Source organism: Mauremys reevesii, linkage group 6, assembly GCF_016161935.1.
Source record: "Mauremys reevesii isolate NIE-2019 linkage group 6, ASM1616193v1, whole genome shotgun sequence".
In the NCBI taxonomy this organism is placed as follows: Eukaryota; Metazoa; Chordata; order Testudines; family Geoemydidae; genus Mauremys; species Mauremys reevesii.
Window position 1 is genome coordinate 17,645,623 of NC_052628.1, and position 22,369 is coordinate 17,667,991.

Consider the following 22,369-nt stretch of genomic DNA (forward strand, 5'->3'; position numbering starts at 1 on the left):
GAGTAGCAGTTAAGGAACAACAGGTTTCATCCAAAGCCTGCTAGCGTGAGTAAGATTCTTTCTACTGACTTCAGTGGCCTTTGGATCTGGGCCTGTGTCTGACACAGATAGACAGATAACCTGTGTTGTGTGCATATATAATTCAAATTGTTATTTACATGATCTCTTTTGTACCGATTGAGAGATCAAAACAATTCTAGTTGTCAGGCACGGGATCCAGAAGGAGAAAGGGACTGATGGAAGAGAGAATGAATGAGAAAACTGATGTCAGAAAAAATAAGTTAAGGAATTAAAGATGATAAAGTAATACCAGACAGTGGAGAGTAAAAAATAATGTGCAAGATGAAAAAGGATCAGAGGGAAAAGATGCCTGGAAAAATAATCAGAAAATGTAGAACAATCCCATTAACTCCTATTAAGAGTCTTAGACACAGTACTTTACAAAAGGTGGAGAAAGAGCAAAAGAAACTAAATAAAAAGGAAGAAAAAAATAAGGGAGACAGACAGTTATGTACAATATTTTCATTTCCTTGCATGTGCAAGTGGCTTACTACGCATCACGAGAGAGGTTCATCTGGCATCTTGTTACCTAATCCTCTTATGTTTGAAACCTTGGGGAAGGGAGACAGCAAGAAATCTGTTTTTTACGTGCACAGAGAGATTTTTGGTCTGCTGCCCATATAAATGTAGGACAGTTAAATTCCCTTTTATTGTTAGGCGTATCATAAACAATGTGCTATTGCGTTGTTACGAGAGAATTCTTCTCCCACTATGTTAGGCGGTCAAAGTGTGGAGCCATCACCAAAAAATAGGTTTTTATTACCTGACCCTTTCCTAACCCAGTAGCTTTTTTTCTAGTGATGCTTATGCTACTAGTGGCTCTTTGTAATGATGATAATGCTTTGCACTGACTCCTATAAATGCATATCTAGTTGCAGGATTGATGCCCGGGTGCTTTTATCCACAGATCTCAAAGCTATTTCCAAAGCAGATAAGATAAATATCCTCGTCTAACTAAAGAAGTTACTTTTCAAAGTGGCATTTACTCCCCTTGCCGTGTTGCGTTTTTTTCCTGATTCTGGCAATCACCTGGACCTTCACTCAACAAGTGTAACATGATTCCATGATTTAGAGTCTAACCCTACAACAGCAATGGGACTGAAACCACTAGTGCTTGGAATGAAGTGTAGTGCTGAGCCAGCGCACTGGTGGGTAAAATCCATTACTGAACAATGTGGTCACAGAGCAGTCCTGTGGATTACCGCAGCCTATTTCTTTGAACTTCTTCCAAGTCCTACTGGCTCTACCACATAGAGGAGATAAGGGCCATGGAGTCTTGTATTGGGGGAGAGAAATGAAAATTACTTCTTTGGTAAAATTACTGACATAAAGAGTAATTTAGCACAGAACATTTGATAACATGAAATGCTATTTTGGCTCTAAATATCTTAGAACAGCAGCACAATTTATTTCCCAAGAGGGACACTTTTCAAACTCAGCAAGTGTGTGAGCACTTATAGGAATAATGGCACAGGAGTTATTAGGCTCTTCAAGTAGTCAGAGTTTTGGGGGCGGAGGGGTGAATTGAGGGAGTTTTTAAAGTTTATTTCTGCAGAGGCACGATTATGCTGTTGGATTCTTAACTCTGTCCAGACCTTTAGGCTGCAGATTTCCCACAGTGCTTTCAAATCATTTACTTTGAAAAGTCCACATAAAAAACTAGTGTTTGAGTTCTCTCTCTGTGAATCCAAAGCAGAGAATCATTCATTTTGCTCTTGTCTCCATAACGTTTGAGGTCAGTGGTTCCCAATGATACGTACATTTGCCAGTCATTTAAGGTTTCATGACAGATACTCAATTGGCTGTCCTCTGTACCCCACCCCATACACACACACTTCTGTCACAGACCCTAATACTGAACACCTCCTGCAAGGCGCTGAGTGCCCTCAAATCCCATTAACAGCAATGGTAAGAGTTAAGACTCACTGGCTACAATGGGAGTTGGGAGCGCTCAGACCCTGCAGAATCAGGGCCTTCATTATGAACCCCAGGAGCAACCTCTGTAGTACATCCCAGTGCACCAAGGCTGCATTCCCATTCATTCATTCAGTCTCATGCCATTCTGGAATCATCCAAGATTTGGAGTATTGCAAGCAACATTGCTGGTGGGAAGGCATATACTGGAACTCTAGGACTCATCTCAGAGTTTGGTCCTTGAGTTCACCAACTAGATATATAGGAGAGGAGGTTGCTGACTGCAGTGGAAGAGGAGCAAGTGAGTGACTGGGTCTCAGTTGGGTGAAGTGATGAATCTGAGAACAACTGTTTTAATGTGTTGTTTCAAGAGGCTCTACCCCTGCTTGTCATTTCTGTGTCCTTTAAAACAGACTTTTGGTTATAGCTCACATTGACTATTGATTTGGGTTTTTTGCAGGTATATGAACAGGATGATCTGAGTGAACAAATGGCCAGTTTGGAGGGGCTAATGAAGCAACTTAATGCTATTACAGGCTCAGCCTTCTAACAGCTGTTGATGAATAGATAAATTGTATTATCCAGGAACATTGCAGCATACAAGTACTTCATATACACCACACATACACAACCCCATAAAACCACCCTTTCTTCAGTACCATTCATTCAACGTAAGGAAGATTCTTGATGAGTCCTAAAAAATAAATAACTAAAAATATGCTACATTACTGTAGATCAAGCATCTAAAGCAATTGAAGTGTGGCCCTTGCAAATAAGTAAAACAATGACAGCAGAGCCCGAGGTGATGCCACTTGATTGCTCATTTTGATCTGCTTGCCTTTGTAATACTTGAGGTGTCATGACTATCTCACATTTTACTTAATAGAGATGTGTAGTTCTTGGTGAAAATCTAGTTTTATGTCATTCAAATGTATTTTTAAACATATACCATGCCATAATTTGTCAGTGTGGAAGTTCACTCTTCGTGTTTTTTGTGTTTTTTTATATTTTTTTGATATGAAAGCACCCGTAACAAATAATCATGACATAGCACCAAAGGATTGGAAGTGTTACCAACAGCACAAAACAAGACAAATAACTCCCATTTCTTTTGTAATTTCAATCACTCATCTTGCCCAAGCAGTGTGCATTAGCAAGTTGCAGTAAAGTCCACCCATTTTTGCAAGTTTTTGGAAATCCTCCCATAGGTAACATTTTATATCTGGCTACAGAGAATGGGAACATAAAAAAATCTGCATTGGTGGCATGCTGCCAGCTGCCGTATACTTACAAAGAGAGGATATGATATGCAATCTTCTCTGACACACAGTGATGATGTGCTTAAGCTTGGACTAGAACACTTCTAAATATGGAAAAAGAACAGGAGTACTTGTGGCACCTTCAAATAAATGTGTTAGTCTCTAAGGTGCCACAAGTACTCCTTGTTCTTTTTTGTGGATACAGACTAACACAGCTGCTACTCTGAAACCTTCTAAATATGGGTGGTCTTTGTGCCATACTGCACTGTGATGATATCTGAAAGCTCCTCCAGGGCCACCTTTCACAGCAGCAAGAGGAAAATGGGTGAAGTTCCTCCCACCCTTTCTCTACTACTCCAGCTCTTGTTTGAGACTGCTCAGTTCCATGAACTCTGTGATTCAGTCACCAATGACTTCTCCTAACTCAATGGAGGCTGCGGAAATTGGAAAGCAACCCTAGGTCAGGCACAGTGGAAGATAAGACGTATCGGTTAGCAGTGATGGACACAGCACAGTTTTTACAGACAAGCAACAAATTCAAGAACATGAACTAAGAAGCTGGTGCATGATTGCGAAACAAATTACAGGTGCTTGATTGCAGTAGGATATTCCTTGTTCAGTCATAATTAAAAAACAACCAACCAACCACAATTTAGCATCAGGACACTGCTGTGAACTTAGCGGAACCCTTTCAGTGTTCTCCCCCCTCTTCTAGTAGTCTAGCTTCATATTACAGTGTTTATTGATAACTATAACTGTTTGAATTGACTAAATTTTGTGAGCATACTTTTTATTGCTGAATTTTCAGCTGCATTCAGAGTTAATCCCTGTTTATGCAGTTGAATCACCAAAAGGGAACTGATTTGCATATTTATCAGTTAGGTGGCTGCAAAACCCAATAAGAGAGTTTCAGATGAATTACTCCATTCAGTTCTGCCTTTGATTTCAAGCTTGAGTAGGTCATAATTTTAAAAGAGCACAGAAGGGCTGGGATCTTTACAACCTAATAGTTCCTTTTATTAGGTGGGTAATTATATGTGAATCCCTGAATAAAATATTTTGAGTAAAATGGCACTGTAACAGAGGTAATAATTCAGATTATTTTCTACAGCCATGTATTGGGGAAGAAATCAGATGCAAAGGATGGAATTCAGATGCTTCATTAGGAACTCCAGTGTCTTTGTGAAAATGTTTCTTACCAAAATGTATTTTTATTCAATTGACTAAGATTTTAGTCAGATATTTCCTAAGAGTTAAGGAAGTCATATCTGTGTGAGAGGTTGAGTTTTTATGTTCTGTCAGATCTGTAACTAAGAACTTCCACTGAAAACAAAGCAAGCAAATCTGTCGTGATGACAACCAAATTCATAGTCCTGGTATTGGATCCCATGACATCCCAGCCTACTGTCTTGTTTCTGCAAAGCAGGTTTAAATACACCTTTCTGAAAAAGAGCCTCTTTCCTGCTAGCAGAGATTGTCAGTTATTTTGAAATAGGTCCACAGGGCAAAATTCTGCACTCTTATCCTGGAGTAAGTCTGAGTTACTCTGGAAAACAGGATTTGACACATAGGACTTTAACAAGGGGCTTTTAATCATAGAACATTAACCCAAAACTGAATATATCCATGGTACAAAATTATCTAAAATATGTGATAGGTAAACCTCAAAAGTTTTGACAACTGGATTTTGTTTGGATAAGCAATCAAATATTCAAATGCTTATTTGAACGTTGGTTATTGTGATGGCTGTCCTGTGGCATTGATTATCATATCCATTTTGTGAATGCAACTCCCGTTGATTTAAATGTTAGACCCTTGAATGTCTGCAAAATTAGTCTGGATTTCTCTTAAGGGCAGCCTTTCTTGTGAATTCTAAAGCATTTCCATCTCTAAACTCAGCCAGAAACTGGAAATGAAAAGAGAAATGCAAAATTTCAGAACCTGCAGAAGATCCAGAACAAGTTTGGTTTTTGATATCTGTGAGTCGTCCGGAAGAGGAGATTCTTAAATTTTACATAGTAATTCAGTCATCCCTAGTTTGCAGGCATATGCAGCCATAGCTGTGTCCTAATATAGGTGTCAGTCCTTCAAACACTTGTGTTTAACTTTACAGTAGTGAGTTGTGTCATCTAAGTCAATACAGCTTTGCAGGACTGGGGACAAAATCTAAGCTAAAATAAATTCCTGTGCTCTCTATTCAATAAATAAACTATGGGAAACAGGGCCGGCTCTACTGTTTTTGCCACCCCAAACAGCACGCCGAATTGCCACCCCGGATGGCAGGGGCAGTCAGTGTGCTGTCAGGGCAGCTTGCGCATTTCTGCGGCGGCAGCAATTTGGCGGCAGCTTCTATGTTCAGCTGTCCAGGGCGGCGCAGCTCCTGTCTTGAGGCTGAAGATAGAAGCTGCCGCCACCGCGGAAATGCTCGTGCTGCCCTAACGACTGCCCCCGCCATCTGGGATGGCAATTCGGCACACTGCTTTGGGGCAAAAACACACAGATTGCCGCCCCTTAGAGATTGCCACTCCAAGCAGCTGCTTGGAATGCTGGTGCCTGAAGCCGGCCCCGATGGGAAAGAACAGCTCATTCTATTAGCTAATACCAAGACATGCTAACACCTTTCATTCTAGTTAGTAAGATGCTTCTGCTGCAAGTTGAGTTTAAAATTTCATATAAAAAAGTAACCGAGTTTTTGGATTAATTGTTAATTTCTCTATATTCCAAATTCTCTAGACAAGTACTAAGCTATGAACATTGGTAGGTTACCTCCATTTGTTTCTCTTGCAAATCCAGTTTATACAGTGTATCGGTCTAGCACATAAGGCTGACTCCTTTAAGGTTTCACTTGATAGCTAAAAAAGAAGCTGTAGCCCTGTGACTTACATCAAGCTAAATAAAAATAAACTTGGGTGTACAGGAAAAATGAAGGATCTCTGGACAAATAATGCCCTTCAGAAACTTGATCTGAAGAAGTCCAGAGACTCTGAGTAGGATTGTTAAATAAATAGCTACTTAACTTTATATTTCAGTTTAGTTGTCCAATAACAAAGATACTGACCTTCTAAATAAATATCCAGACATGGGAGACTCACATGAGTGTAACAGCACAAAACCTTTAAAGGCATATTTTGATAGTGCTGCGTTTGCAGTGAATTCAGATGTAAAATTTATTTCAGTTTTGTCTGATTCCTAAGCTTCCAGAATATTTAAATTGAAAAATTATTGATATTCAATCATTCTCTACCCTAAACACCCTTGTAAATGTAAAGAAAGATAAATCAACTTGTAACAAATTTGTAAAGTTGCCATGGGGAAGTAGCTAGCTAATCACACCTGGGAATAGTTTCCTGGGCGGCCATTACAGGTAGCAGATGGAGTTTGCAGTCAAGAATTCTGCAGCTGTATATCTTGTATCATATTCATTTTTCTGAGCAAGACCTCATAGATGGAATTCTGCCAGGAACTTCATTGTCTGAGAGTCCTCTAGCTTGAGAACTTGGCTGTTAAAGTTATTTTGGTGGTGGGCTTTTTTTTTTTTTTTCCGAAGGGTTAGTTCAGGAAACCATCCAAACATGTAGCCACTTATCTAAGGCCATTTATCCTTTTCATTGGTAAACTAGCAGAAACATTGGTGTACTCCCATATGATCTCCATTACTTCATGGTTTGGGCTGGGATAATACTGCAAAAGTTGCCTCAGACCATGGTGTTTGGGAATTTCTGATTCCTGACCAGAAGAAGCCATGAATTGCAAAGTATTGCAAACTGAAATCATTGTGGCTCCATATGAGTACAGGGGACTACCGAGGTGATTCAGATTGCAGGCTCAAGGGCCTAACTTACCATTTTGGAGTTTCAAAATAATGTTACCGATAGTTCAGGAGTTGTTACTCATTTTCTCCAAACCAGTTACCACCCCCCGCCCCCAGTTGTGCATACAATTCCCAGGTTAGTCTCACAACTTTGTATTGTTTAACAAATAAAATCTGAAAACCACCCCACTAATATACAAATATACCGCAAACATAAATAGCACCACTCTGACTTAAATGGAAGAAATATGATGGCCAAGTTACTCGTACAATTCAAAGTTTGCCCTAAGAATGTTTTTAACATGAAGAGCAGAATCATAATTTACTAATCCCAAATCCTTATTGTAAGAGTGGTTTTGTGAGCTGTTATGTTGATAAAAGGCCTGGTCCTGCTGAGCAGTGAAGTGAATGGGAGTTTTGCCATTGAGTCTGGTGGGAGCTGTTGAGTTTTATATTGCGTTATAAAAATGTCCTCTCTTAAATGCCATATTATTCTCAAGTCTGAATTTCCACAGTGTTACTCCAGTTATACACTAATGCAGCCCCACTGCAATCAACACAATTGAATCAACAAAAACTAGAGTAACACCGTTGAGAACCAAGGCATCAGTTGTGATACCTTAGAACAGTGGCCCCCAACCTTTTTCGTCTGGCAAATGCTGGACGACAAGCCACCAAGGACCGTGGCCAGTGGATGAGCATCTGCTGAAATGCCACTGAGAAGCAGCGACATCAGGTGTCGCCGCCGAAATGCTGCCAACAAGCAGCATCATCCAGAGGCGTCGCCGCCGAAATGCCGCCAAAATCAGTGGCATTTCAGTGGCAACGCCTCTGGATGACTCTGCTTCTCGGCGGCATTTTGGTGGCTGCTTGTCTGCTGGACTGTATGCGGGCACGCATAGATGCCCCAGCGGGCGCCATGGCACCCACGGGCACTGCGTTGGGGACCATTGCCTTAGAAAATCATGTCTGATACTGCATCAAGACTCAACCTCAGAATGAAATGATTATTTCCACTAGAACATTCTGATCCTGTTTCCAGCAGCACCTTATCCCTTGTATTTGACAGCCAAATCTGTTCACTGAATCCTTTAATAGGCATGCCAAGTCTGTATTTTTTTAAAAATGGCTAGGCCCCAATCTTGCAAACGTAGGGTTGCCAATTTTGGTTGGCTGTATTCCTGGAGGTTTCATCACATAACATAATCTTTAATTAAAGATAAATCTTCGATTCCTGGAGATTCCAGGACAATCTTGGAGAGTTGGCAATCCTATGCAAACACTTATGCACATGTGTAACTTTACTGCTGAGCCTACTCATGGTAATAAAGTTAAGCACATGCATATGTGTTTTCAGGGTCAGGGTGTTAAATGTTATTGAATCCCTATATAGACGTAAAGATATGGAAAATAAAAACATTTCAGGTCACAAACATACACACTGTGCAGTATAAATAAGTAACATAAAGGGTGGATAAGATGAAAAGCATTCAGTATTCTGTCAAAAATAGAAGCACTGGAAACTGGATAAAGGAAGACGATTATTAGCAAAGCCACAAACGATTGAAAGTGATCAGAGATTATTTTTCTTATCTGTTTGACTTGTCTCTCTGTTGGCCAGCAAGTGTCCTGTCTGATTGCAAATTGAATTTGCTCAGGCTTCTTTTTTGAGCTCAGCAGACAGCATTTTAAGCATCTTCATTCTGAAATTTGTTGATTGGAGAAAAACAATAACAATACAGTACATATGTCATAAAGTGGCACAGGCCAGAGTTTTTCACTGTATGCTGTACATGTATTTTGAAGTGCAAGAAAGCAGTGTTGGTAGAAGAAGGGAAAACTGCTGTTTTTATTATTGTAAAATATACCTGGCAATTCCTATATTTGTGAATTGACACCATGTGTAGGATGGGAGGGTTGGGGGGAAGGGGTGTACTTTTTATAAGTAATATTTAATTTATTATTTAGAGTGTTTTCTTTTGGATAATTTATGATAAAAGGGAGATCTGGTTGGAAACCTAGAGTTGGCTGTTAAAGCTGCGGTGTCCCATGTCTCAGTGTGTTGTGTTTTAAAACTATATTATTCAGACCTAACTATAAGAATACTCAAGAGTAACTGGCAAAGCTGTCTTGCTAAATATTCACTAGTATCTGCCACTGAGGTCACGCAAAAGATGTTGACTGTGAAACACTGACATAAGCTGTTAATTAATTGTTACAACATTGAGGAAAACAGTGCTAACTCTTCATTTAAAGGGCTTTGCAAGGTAATTCAAACAAATTGTTAGCCTACTAGTGATACCTTAATCTGGTCGAAATGGGTTACACTACAGCTTTAACTAGCCTTAGTTTAAAAAAAAAAATCTTGTTGTTACAAAAGGCCTAAAAATGGCATTTTGAGCCTATGAACAGTTTCTTTAAATTGTCAAATTCTAGCATTGTTAACCAAATTAGACTAGTGACTGCAATATTTAAGTGTAAATCTTGTTCTATGCGAAAGGAAACTTGCTTACGATTTAAAAATAAATGACTGTTTCTACACACAATCTTGTATACTAACTACATGAAGAAAAAGGGGGTTTTGTAATGCACTGTAGAACAGTCTCATATTCATTTTTATAGAAATGTTATTCCAATGGTGCATTTTTTTGTTTAATAAATAAAGTTTTGATACAAAAGTCCTCCTGTGTGGTGTACTAAGTCCAGGCCTTTTTTTATTTGCACTGAGTGACCCTAAGTGAAAACAGAAACATTCACCAGCTTCGTGCATGAGGATTTTCGTTTGTTACAACACAGCAAAGGTAAAAAGTCTCTAAGCTTTATCCAGCTGAATTCACAGAGAGCAACAAAAATTAATTAGGAGGCTAGAGACTGATTTATGAAGAAAGATGAAAGAGTTTGAGTGAGGATGACTGTACAACTCCTAGATGCACTGGCAAGCAGTTACTCACCCAAGAAGTCCTTTGAGTTCCTCCTTTGAGCGATTGTTCACCAGTATAAGTAAAGTTTGCCCAGTCTAAATCAGAATAGGTAGTTTAGCTTGGTGAGGAGAAAGGGTGGGTGGGAAAGGGTAAATAACAGGCAAGAACTATTTGAAAATTATGAACACTAAGGCCCTGATCATAGAAAACACATGGGCACATTCTTTAAGCACACGGAGAATCCTATTGACCTCAACCTAACTACTCATGCTTAAAATTAAGCTTGTGCATAAAGGTTTGCGGGATTGAGACCTAAAGAAAGAGAGGAACTTTTAAGGTAGAACTTGGAAAAATGAGATGGAGTAGAAATAAGAATAAATGTAACTAGGGGAAAGTAGGTATAACTAGGAATAATAGAATATAATTAAGAAAAGTGAAGATTTATGCTGAATATAAGGGAACACTACTTGACAGTGAGCAAGTTCAATGGAGTGGTGTGAGAATCCACCCTGGGAAGCGGTAGAAATCCTGTTGCTTGGAACAATTAGGGCCCACTCTTACTTAGATTAGTAATCTCAATTAAGTGTTTGCATGGTTGGGGGCCTTAGAATGGGCAATGCACTATTTAAAAAGCCATAGGGAATATTACTGTATTGGCAGAGAAAATGATCTAGGGGGCTGATCTTCAAAGTGCTGAGCACCCAAAGTGGAAATCAGTGGAAGCTGTGGGTTTCAGCACCTCTGAATCAGGCCCTAACACATATCTCCTATTGATAATATTTGTCTATACCTAATATTGTGACAGGGCTTGTGACATGAGAAGAGTCATTATCCACTGACTACAGGGACTACTGTTACAGCCCGGTTAGTGCCAATGGGTTCACAAATTTAAAAGAACATGTGAATTAATGAGTGAATCTGCCTCATTCTTATTACTAGTCATGATGAGCTGGTTGTAAACTTAAGCATGGGCCATAACTGATGTCAAAAAGGCATCCAGGTTGATATTATCTAAACATGTCATAGGAAACTGAAAGGACATGAAATATCTCAAAACACCCTACCACAGGGGTCAGCAACCTTTCAGATGTGGTGTGCCGAAGCTTCATTTATTCACTCTAATTTAAGGTTTCGTGTGCCAGTAATACATTTTAACATTTTTCGAAGGTCTCTTTCTATAAGTCTATAATATATAACTAAACTATTGTTGTATGTAAAGTAAATAAGTTTTTTAAAATGTTTAAGAAGCTTCATTTAAAATTAAATTAAAATGCAGAGCCCCCTGGACCGGTGGCCAGGACCTGGGCAGTGTGAGTGCCACTGAAAATCAGCTTTTGTGCCGCCTTCAGCACGTGTACCATAGGTTGCCTACCCCTGCCCTACCATTTAGCTCGGAACACCTCAGAAGCTGGTCTTCTGCACAGATTCCCCAACCCTTAGAGTTAGGAGCTTAGTCCTTTCCCTCTAATACATTTGTAGGCAGCATTTAGTTCTCAACTTTGCCTTTACTAGATACTTTCCTGGCATGTTCTGATCCTTTAAGCGACAACAGAAGATATAACCCGTAAGGAGGTCTCTTTGCTGTAGGCTCCTTCCTTTCCATCTGGTAAGTATCGTAGAAATGTCAGTCTAGGAGGGCCCTCGAGAAGTCATCAAGTCCAACCCCCTCTGCTGTGGCAAGACCAAGTAAACCTAGACCATTCTGACAGGTGTTTGTCCAACTTGTTTTTTAAACACTTCCAGTGATGGGGACTTCATGCCCTCCCTTGGAAGCCTATTCCAGAGCTTAATGCCCTTATAGTTAGGTTACATAATAGGAAAAACTTTCTGACCCATTACTTGTTGTCCTACCTTCAGTGGACATGGAGAATAGTTGTTTACCATCCTCTTTATAATAGATTGGAAGACTATCAGGTTCCCCACCATCACCTCAAGACTAACCATGCCCAGTTTTTTTCAACCTTTTCTTATAGGTCAGGTTTTCTAAACCTTTTATCATTTTTGTTACTCTCCTCTGGACTCTTTCCAATTTGTCCACAACCTTCCTAAATTGTGGTGCCCAAAATTGGCCACACTACTTCAGCTTGGGTCTCAACTGTGCCAAGTACAGCTGGACAGTTACCTGCTGTGTCTTACATACAACATGCCTGTTAATAGGTAATAATTGGAGACATACCAATCTTCTAGAACTGGAAGGGACCTTGAAAGGTCATTGAGGCCAGCCCTCTGCCTTCACTAGCAAGACCAGTTTTTGCCCCAGATTCCTAAGTGGCCTCCTCAAGGATTGAACTCACAACCCTGGGTTTAGCAGGCCAATGCTCAAACCACTGAGCTATCCCTCCCTCCAATCATAATACACCCAGAATCATAACAGCCTTTTCTGCAGCTGCAGCATATTGACAACTCATATTCAGTTTGTGGTCCATTATAATCTCCAGATCCTTTTGAGTAGTGCTACCACCTACACAGTTAGTGCCCATTTTGTAGCTGTGTATTTGATTTTTCTGTCCTAAGTGTACTACTTTGCACTTGTCTTTACTGAATTTCATCTTGTTGAATTGAAACCAATTATCCAATTTGTCAAGGGAATTTTGAATTTTAAACCTAGCCTCTTGCAAACCACTCCCAGGTTGGTGTCATCTGCAAATTTTATAAGCCTACTCGCTACTCCATTATCCAAGTCATTAATGAAAATATTGAATCGTACTAGACCCAGGCCTAACCACCCTGCAGGATCCCACTAGCTATGCCCATTTGACAGGGGACTCCGAGTGTGACAACAAACCATTGATAACTACTCTTTGAATGCAGTCTTTCAACCAGTTGTGCACCCACCTTATAGTAATTTCAGCTAGACTACATTTCCCTAGTATATAAACTAAATTATTATTTAATTGGCATCACAGAGACTTGGCAGGCTAAGGCTCATGACTGTAATATTGATATAGAGGGGCATTGGCAGCATGTGACTCCTCCATTTGGGGATGCTGCGCACGCCTGGTTTGTGGCCCCACCACGAGGCCTGCCTCTGCTCAGCCTCCTCCCCGGCAAAGCCTTGCCCATGTTCTACACCCGATGCCACTCAGCCTCCTCCCTGAGGCCCCCCCGGGGGCCACTCATGCCTCTTTGCTGCCATCTCCCAGGGCCCCCTGATGGCTGGCCATTCACTGCTCTTGTGTGCCTCTTCATGTGAGGTCCCCATGCTGGCGGACTAGAGGAGGGAAGAGGAGGAGCAGGGCAGAGCATGGCTGGGGCCATGGCTGGGACACCTTTCAGCGGTGGCACACTCCAAAGGTAGTGGGCCAGTTGTTTGGGGAGGCTTAGCCTCCCTTGGCCTTTTATATCCACCGCCTATGTATGGGGTAAAGCTTGTTCAGAAAGAATAGGCAGGGAGTAAAGGGAAAAGGTGTTGCATGATACATAAGGGATATAGGCTCTTGTTCTGAGGGCCAGAAGGCCATGGGAGGCAGACCAGTTGAGTGTCTCTGGGTGAATCTAAAAGAGTTACAAAATAGGAGTGCTGTCATAAACAAACAAACAATGTAAATCTCCAAAACAAAGGACCTGGTACTAAGGGGGGGCCTTTAACTATCCAGACATCTGTTGAGAAAGTAATACGGCAAAACACGAAATCGCCAATAAGTTCTTGGAATGTATCAGGGATAACTTTTTGTTCCAGAAAGTGGAGGAAGTAACCAGAGGGGCAGACTTACTATCCTTAGCTCCTGTTATGTTTTCCCCTTTTCCTTTTTCCGGAGGCATTGGCACAGCTTCAGTCTTGTTTAAAAGTCACATTTTATTCCTAAATGTGTTTCTTCTCTTTCACTAAGTTTGTCTTCACTAGGTAATTTGGGGAAGTGTTTTAATGGAACAAAACATTTGCTCTTTTTTTTTTCTCCCTGAAGTATTTATTTCTGAGGCCATGTGATCCAGTGTAACACGTCAAAAAAACATTTTTTTTTTGTATTCTGAAAATCTTGTTTAAGAAAATTAATGTCTGCTATAAGGGCCAGATATCTGGAAACTTTTACTTAAATCCCTGCTCTAAAAATAATACTTAAGCATTTATATGGAACAGCACAACCTCTCTCTATGGCATGATCCTGCTCAATGAATAGCAATTTTCTACTGTGACCTATCAAGAAATAGTCCAGCCCAGGCAATTTAATAAATCACCCCTGAAACAATCCCTCAAGTTTCTTGCTTTCCAACCTTTCCTCTAGTCCAACAGTTCCTGCAGATTCTATAATCTTGAGCATCAGCCACTTTTTTCCATTTCCACCGGGGTGGTGTTAGTCTTTTAATGCATTTCTCATGTTCATTTAATCCTAATAAATCTAAAGTCAGCATTTCTTTTCCTGTCTAGCAAGTAGAACCTTTAGTATTTCCCCTTCTAATTAAAATCCATTAAAAAAAACCCTGCAAGCATCTCAGAGTCTCTGTGGTTCTCTTCACTGACATTTGATGGAGAATCACTAGGAACAACATTATCCCCCGGGGTTCATGTATCCTCTTAAACGTTTATGATGGAGGTTGTCACCCCACACCAGCCTCTGAAAAAGTTAAGGTGTCTGGCTGAGCCAATTAACTGCCTAGACTGCACCTGGAGGAGGAGTCAAGGAGCAATGAGGACTAATTAAAGGAGGAAGCTTACCTGGACAGGAACAGCTGGGGTTTATATAAAGCCAGGTATAAGCCAGAAAAGGGTGGTAGGGAGGAGTTCTGTAGTCATTCTCTTTGAAGTTAGGATGCTTGGTCCAGAGGGACAGGCCTATCTGGGCAGTGTGGAGACAGAGCCTGAGAGAAGCACTGTAGGAAGTAGTCCAGGGGAAAAGCAACAATGTGTGGGACAGTGCAGACCTCAGCTGCTGGTTGTAGGATCTCTGAGCAGAAGAGAGTGGGCCTGGGTTCCTCGCCACCCACAAGGGAAGTGGCACCATTGAAAGGCAGTGAGTTGGAAAGCCGTCTGGGTTGGTTGGTACAGAAAGACTTTGATACACAACCCCCTAAGCCATCCTCCAGAAGGGGCAAACTACAGTGAACTGGCTGGAGGGCCAAGCACAAAAGGGAGCAATTGAGTCCCGACAAAGTGATGGAGTGAAGAACTGCAAGGGGATGGCATATGTGGAAAGAGTTAATCTCCAGCACAGTGAGGAGGAGGTGCCTAGTGGTGAGTGAACCCCATAACTAGGTTGTATTGGTAATTTTGCCCATTCTCCATTGCCCTTCTTACTCTCTCTCTCTCTCTCACACACACACGTCAATCATTGCAGAAGAATTTCTAAGGCGCTTCAGGTACCAAGCAGTGCCAAATTACAATATCAAATTGGTAGGAGACTTTAAAGTTTCAAAGTTAATATAGAGAAACAACAAACCAGGGAATTTGCAGAAGGGAGAACTTACTGTCCTTGGATTTAAAACAGAACAAAAACAAACTCTCATACACCTCAGCAGAGAGGAGACAGCAAGAGGCACACACAGCATCCAGTCATGTAACTTTTATGAGCTGGCTAGTGTGTGACTTGCATAGAAGAAGTTATAGTGCACCTTGGGTGACAAGTCAATTCTGGATGTCAGTTTTGGGGGGTTCTTAGATACTGCAATGATGGGCCCTGTACTAGCGAGAGTAACTTGAAAAGCTAAGCAGCTCAACTCAAAGATTAATATCACCTGCGTCAGCATCCCAACCAGTCAGCCAAGTTGGGGGGAGTATTTGCACCCTCCCCTTATGCCTGCACCAGAATTTCATGAATGACAAAGGAGGCACCTATCATTACAGCAGCCACTGGAAGAAACGGGGGCAGAGAGGAGACACATCCGGGACACATTTTTTTGCTAGAGCAACAGGCTCCACATCCCCAAGTAGCAGAGAGGCAAACCTGAGATTTAACAGTAGCAGACCCATTCCCATGACTCCGCTACATGCCAAGAGGCTGGCTTAGCCAATTAAGAATTTACCTATGTGAGTAAGAGCTTTTGGAACTGACCACCTACACACAGCCCAACAGACACAGCCTCTGAGGCACAAAAGACTGCAGTTCATTTGTGAAAAATGAGGGCTTATATACCTTGTGCTTGATCCTGAGTTCCTTGCCCATTCCCAATCTCTCACCAAAGCCAATGACTGCAAGTGTGGACACATGGTACTGGAGTCAGTGCAGGGGTTGTAGGTGATAGTTTAGACTTTCCTTCTGGAAGCATCAACTGGTACTAAAGATGATTGGGCTGCAACCATAGAGGTTTATAGCCCCTCCTGTCTTGCAAGAGATTTTTCTACTGGAACTACTCAGAATTTATCCTGCAGGGTAGGAAATCACCTACAGGACAAGTCAAACAGGATCCAGGAATGTAGGTGATCTGTTAAATGAACTCCATTCCAGCCATCAAAATATGACTAGCCCTTTACTTAACTTATAAACTAAAGAGTTGTTGTGGCGCAGTGTAGCAAACGTGCTGACTCTGCCCGTGCTGAGCTGGATGGAAAGGATCTAGCCAGTGGAAGATACTGTATTACTTAGTTCAACAGCCAGCTGGTAGAGTAATCCATAATCCCTAGAATACACCATACATTGCTAGCATTCTGCAGTTTTGATAGCAAAAATTCAGCCTGTCCCCAATGGATCTGGAATGTGAACAGAATCAAAATGGGATATCTTACAAAGGCATCAAACTGGTGTGTTAATATGGGGGCATCTTGGGCCCACCTAACCCTAACCCATTTAAATTGTTTTGTTTTGTACAGTGACAGGATCCTGTTTAACCCTTCGACTCTCTGGGCCCACCTATTCCACCAAAACTAACACAACAGTAAACACCTCCCTGTTTGCAACTTGGCTTTTAATCTAAACTAAATCATTCCAAGTGAAAGCATGGGATTGCCCTTTCTGTGTGTTTGGGAAGCAGGAGAGAAGGAGGGAGGAATATAACCAGCAGCAAACTGGAAACCAGCTCATACATGCACCAGCTTGAGGGGGAAAAAACGATCAGAAAGGGTGGGAAATGCCAAGATATTATCCAACTGAAGACTCATCTCATAAGCGCTTGAGTCACAGCAAATGAGACTGCCAACACGAGAGGAAACTGGCCTGCTATAACTCTAGAAACTATTCTGGTCATTCTCACTGGTCGCCTCTGAGGCAAGGGAAAGGGAAATTGTCTTTTTCGTATACCCTCCCATGCCACATCTGCTCTTTAAAATGTTGGTTGGTGAGTGGGCTCAGACACTTTAGGCCTGGCCACACTGAAAGCATGAACTGTGTAACCTGCCGAAGGGACAGGTGTCTTAACATGTTTCTGCTTGTTTGCTGTTGGGAAAAAGGGAGGAGGCTAGTACGTACAGGACAAAGTAGTTCCAGCATGGTATGAGACCGTGCCCTCTGAGCTGTCTTACTACACTACATAGAACCTCCCCAAAATATTCCCTTTTGCTTTGGGTGTAGTAAGACAGCCAGGAGACTAAAGGACCACACAAAGCAAAAGGGAATATTTTGCGGGAGGTTCTATGGGGGTCTATTATATAGGAGGTCAGACTAGATGATCTCAGCTCCGACCTTGCTAACTAAACCCATTTCTAAGTCAATGAGGTGGCAGGGGTGTAAGTCTTCACAGACAGGCTGGTCCAGTACTTAGGATGCCAGCCTGGGACTTGGGAGACCTTGCTCGTTTCCCTGCTCAGCCACAGACTTCCTATGTGATCATGGGCAAACCACTTAGGGCTTGTCTTGGAGCGTAGTGACTGGTGCGAACTGTTTCTGCAAAGACAAGCCTTAAGTCTCCCTGTGCCTCAGTTCGCCAACTGCAAGGTGGGGATAATAGCGCTTCCTTACCCCACAGAAATATTGTGAGGATAAATGCATTGTGAGATGCTCAGATTCTCTGCTGATGGGGGACACATAAGTACCTAAGATACACCAACAGATACTACAGATATTCTATGCAGTCCACGCATCCGATGAAGTGGGTTTTAGCCCACGAAAGCTTACGCTCAAATAAATTTGTTAGTCTCTAAGGTGCCACAAGTACTCCTGTTCTTTTTACAATGGCAATGCCATTTAAATCAATTTTGTTACGCTGGTGTAAATGTGGTACGGGGTGGGGAAAGTCAGGCCCCATCTTTTCTGTAGACAGGGAAGTTCCTGGAGTAGAATATTATCAGCAAAAGAAACGTGCCTGGCTTTGAAAATAAACATCTAAACATCCCTCTAAACATCTCTGCTTCCCTCTAAACATCTGATGCTTCCCTCTAAAACATAACCGCTTCTTCCCTGCCTCAGCACTTACCTAGCAACAGGAGACCATTATCCCGTGACTATGTTCCTGTCCATTGATACTGGGCCTGAGTCTCCTCTCACACAGTTATAACTTGATTTCAATGAATTACTCCCACTCTGCCCTAGTGTATGAAAGAGGTGAGTCATTAGCTCTAAACAATGATCCAGGTGCAAACCTGAGGATATGTTCTAAACCACTGCTTTTATTTTTGTGCTAGAGTCCTTGAAAAAATCTATTTGGGGTTGTCAGTCGGGATTAATGGAAGCCTTTTCTATTATATCACATTTAAGGGAAGAGAAATATGAGTGTAGGGTAAACCAAGCCATGATGAATTGTATGTGTGAGGTTTTACTCTGAATTTAAAATAGTGGCACACTAATAAACTGATCATGGTGCAGTATTTTATTGGCCAAGTGGGAATATTTTTATTTCCGGCACAAAAGGATGCTGTCCTCCCTTGGGCCTAATAAATTAAATCCATTTGAGATTTTCATATACCAAAATAACAGTATGGGAAATAAATCAATAGAGTTTAATAAGAAAATGTTGCTATATGGTTTGGGGGGTGTTGGTTTGTTTGTTTTTTAAAGTCAAACTTGACACTGTTACATCAATGTGCTTTCATGTAAAACCTTTATCTTTAGTATTTGGGAGGAGGAGGAGGAGGAGGTTATTTATATGCATAGAGTTCATTTGCTGAATGTGTATTTGTGCGGCATTCTTTGAAGTCGCTAATGCATGTTGAGTCACTGCAGTACTTGGTGCAAGCACAGACTTCTTGTCCTGTCCATGTTTGCCCTATGCATCCTTATAATTCCAATAGTGCTGGCTGGCTCAGGAATTCCTCCAGGGCACACTAAGTGTTTTCCTTTAAGACCCATTTCCCTTTTTCCCCTCCCTCCCCTGCCCTTTCCTCTATTCCCAAGAGAAAACTAACCTTTACTTTGTGCACTGAGAGCTAAGCAATTAATCATGCATCGGTGCTTTAAACTCCCAGAGCTAAGGGCATCCCAAGGAAATGAACCTCAAGTGAGCCCCTGTGTGCATCTAGTCATCCACAAGGACAAACAGGGAACACAGAGCTGCTCCACTGCATTTGTCACATAGTTTGAAGGAACCACAGTGCCTCACAACATGTTCAGTGTAAGAATAGGGCATTGCACAAAAATAAAGTGAACACTTTTTGGGAAGATCGTCAGCGCTGGGGCCACATCTTGCACTGTGTCTAGCACAATGGGTTTGTGAGACTCACCAACATACAAATATTAAATCATAAAAACATTGCTGGGCATGATAGTCTGCTAATTATATGGATACCAATGGGAAATAACATATGATCCCGTGGGTGTTTTTTGTATGTTGCACATTTGATCTGTGAGCCACCCTGTCTAGCACTGACAGAAAATGAATGGCTGCATACTGGATAGTTGTGTATTTCTGTCCATGGAGGAGTAATGTGTTGCCCTTCTCGCCATGATACTAAGTATTTTAGAAAGAGGGAGCAGATGAGCTTATACTAGTAGTTTCTGCAGGGAGGTGGTGGGAGGTTCTGTGGTTATGAGGAATCCTTTCTCGGGGCCCCTGCCCTGTCTGACACATACCCTGTTCCCTGCCACTTTTCTGATACTCTCAGCCTCCACACACATCAGTGGATGTCTTGAATCCGTTTGTACTGGGCATCTCCAGGGTGGGATGATCCAGGAAACCAATGAGCAAATGACTGGTGCTTGAGTGGCTAAACATGCACCTTCAGGTTTAGTTGTGCCTTTGGCACCACTAAGTCAGAAGCACCTGACCGGGCACATAGGGCTCTCTGAGTACCTGGGTGAATGTTGCAGGAGCACACACCGTGTTTGGCACAGCCTCTTGGAGCACTCGGCACTCGGCGCTCTCGGGAGACTTGGGTACACCAACAGACTGTTTCTACAAAAAGGCCTGAAGTCTCCATACATATGCTGAGCCCCAGTTCAAGTGCACAGTGGACCACTTGGGCGTTGGAAAATTCCAATCTCAAGTTACAAAGTGCACTAGCAAAGAGGTCATGGTAGTGATAGGCTGAGGAAGTGACACTGATCTTCTCATTGCTTGTTTGTTCCATGTCTGGAGCATTCCTTGGTAACATACAGTCAAAAAGTCATTTGCCTCTACAAGAGTTGGGTTGAGGCTACTTGGCATGTGCCAGTTTAACAGATGTAGTGATGTCCTAAGCTCAGTGATTCAAGTCTGTCAGTGCAAGTTACCTGCGGCACAAAGAAAGAGATGAAGATTATTAAAATTGGCAGACTATTTTATCCGTCTCAGCAGCCAGGGCAGAATGATTGGGTCTCCATTTGAAACAGTTTCTGATATAGAAACAAAGCTTGGGAGGTCAAAAGTTTTTTAAAGGTGCCCTACAAAAGAAAAAGGGAATGGTGCCCTCTTTGGCCAGCTGTGTACAAAGGATGCCCACGGTGCTAGCCCTGTACAATCGTATAGAAGTGAGAATTCCTGCCCCAAATAGCTTACAGTCTAAGTCAGTGGTGGTAACCTGCGGCCCATCAGGGTAATCCACTGGCAGGCTGCCAGCCAGTCTGTTTACATTTGCACGGCCGCCCACAGCTCCCAGTGGCCCCAGTTCACCGTTCCTGGCCAATGGGCACTGCAGGAAGCGGCGTGGGCCATAGAGACGTGCTGGCCGCCACTTTCCACAGCGCCCATTGGCCAGGAATGGAGAACCGTGGTCACTGGGAGCTGTGGGCAGCCGGGCCTGTGGACAGTCAATGTAAACAAACTGTCTGGTGGCCCGCCTGGTTGCCCATCACTGGTCTAACTAGACAAGAAAAGGGCAATGTTGTTGTTCCTGATTTATGATGAGCCACTAGTTTAAGATAACAGAGAGAGTCTGTGGCAGGGACAAGACATAGATTTTTTGAATCAGAGGCCAGCGCTTTGACCACACAGCCAGCTTGCTCTAATCCACCTGTTAATGATGGGAGAACTCATACAATGACTCACAAAGACAAAGAAGGGGAAAGCTGAGTAACTGAGGGGAAGGAATTCACAGTCCCGCTTTAAAACCTTTCCTTTAGTTTGGCTAACAACTGCACCACTGTTGGTACTGGGCATCTCTTTATGAGGGGGTTCAGTGCTCTGACCTCTTCAAATGGCAACTAAAAGCTCTGGTCTTCCAAGGAGCTCTCTAGCAGCAACAACCAAACTTTAAGAGGGGAAATGGCCTTTTTATGCACACCAGAATAAGTACAATTGGGCACAAACCTAACTTTGTTTTTCCTTCACTTTTTTTAACCAGGAGAATTACAGAGAGTGATGAAATCATCAGTTCCTTCTCATAATGTTCTATTCCTAAACAGTTTTAAATATTCAAACACAAATAACATTAACAATCTGCAACTGCTGAGGAAATCAATCACCCCATGGCACTGTATATACCTCCTAAGAATGCTTGCTCTGATATGCCTGCTTTTATTCACTGAATCTAGCTTGATAAAGGCCATTTCTGTGATGTGCTATAGCGATAAGTTTTATTTATTTTTCCATCTTAAGCCTATCTACTAAACAGAGAAATGAATCTTTTGCTGATTTGGGCAGAATTAATGTACTGAAATTGTTTGGTTGTTGCATGTGATAAATGGTTATGGATATGAACTCTGTTCAAGGACAGAACATTGAGTATTCAATTGGCCATATATCCATCCCTCTTTAGAGGAAAAGGTCTTCATTATTAATGTGTGCTAAAATAATGACTTAGAAGTTTAGTTGGCGTATTTTGGAGGAGAAAGTCAGGAATATGTGAAATAACCTCAGAAATATTGTTTAAGAGAAATACTTCTATTTACAAGACCCAGGCTATTACAGATACTATAGCAATTATGTCAATGTGATACATTTGGCTATACTGATCTTAGTTGATATTGAAATTAATTACAACTTAAACTGGGAAAAATAAGGACAAAATTCAAAACAGGGAAATCTGAACAAATTGTGAAATATCAATGGATGTGATGGAAGCCCCATCACTCAAAATATTTTAAAACAAGCTAGAACTCAGTGCTAGATATACCATAGAAAGTGAATCCCATGTTGGCCGGGAGATGGAGTGGATGTCAGCATAGGTCTCTTACCATTTTGGACTT

At 41.8% G+C, this 22,369-nt stretch overlaps 1 protein-coding gene across 3 annotated transcripts in view; it reads left to right on the forward strand.

Moving 5' to 3' along the window:
- The window catches only part of DCC (DCC netrin 1 receptor), a 555,466-nt gene extending 552,120 nt beyond the window's left edge, over positions 1-3,346 (forward strand). The window contains exon 33 of one of the 3 annotated variants that reach the window (XM_039544135.1): positions 2,435-3,346. In XM_039544135.1, coding sequence (XP_039400069.1) covers positions 2,435-2,524 — 90 coding nt within the window. In that variant the 3' untranslated portion in view covers positions 2,525-3,346. The remainder of the gene's footprint in view (positions 1-2,434) is intronic. The other 2 variants (XM_039544134.1, XM_039544133.1) reach the window with 2 other exon arrangements.
- Positions 3,347-22,369: the final 19,023 nt, after the last annotated feature.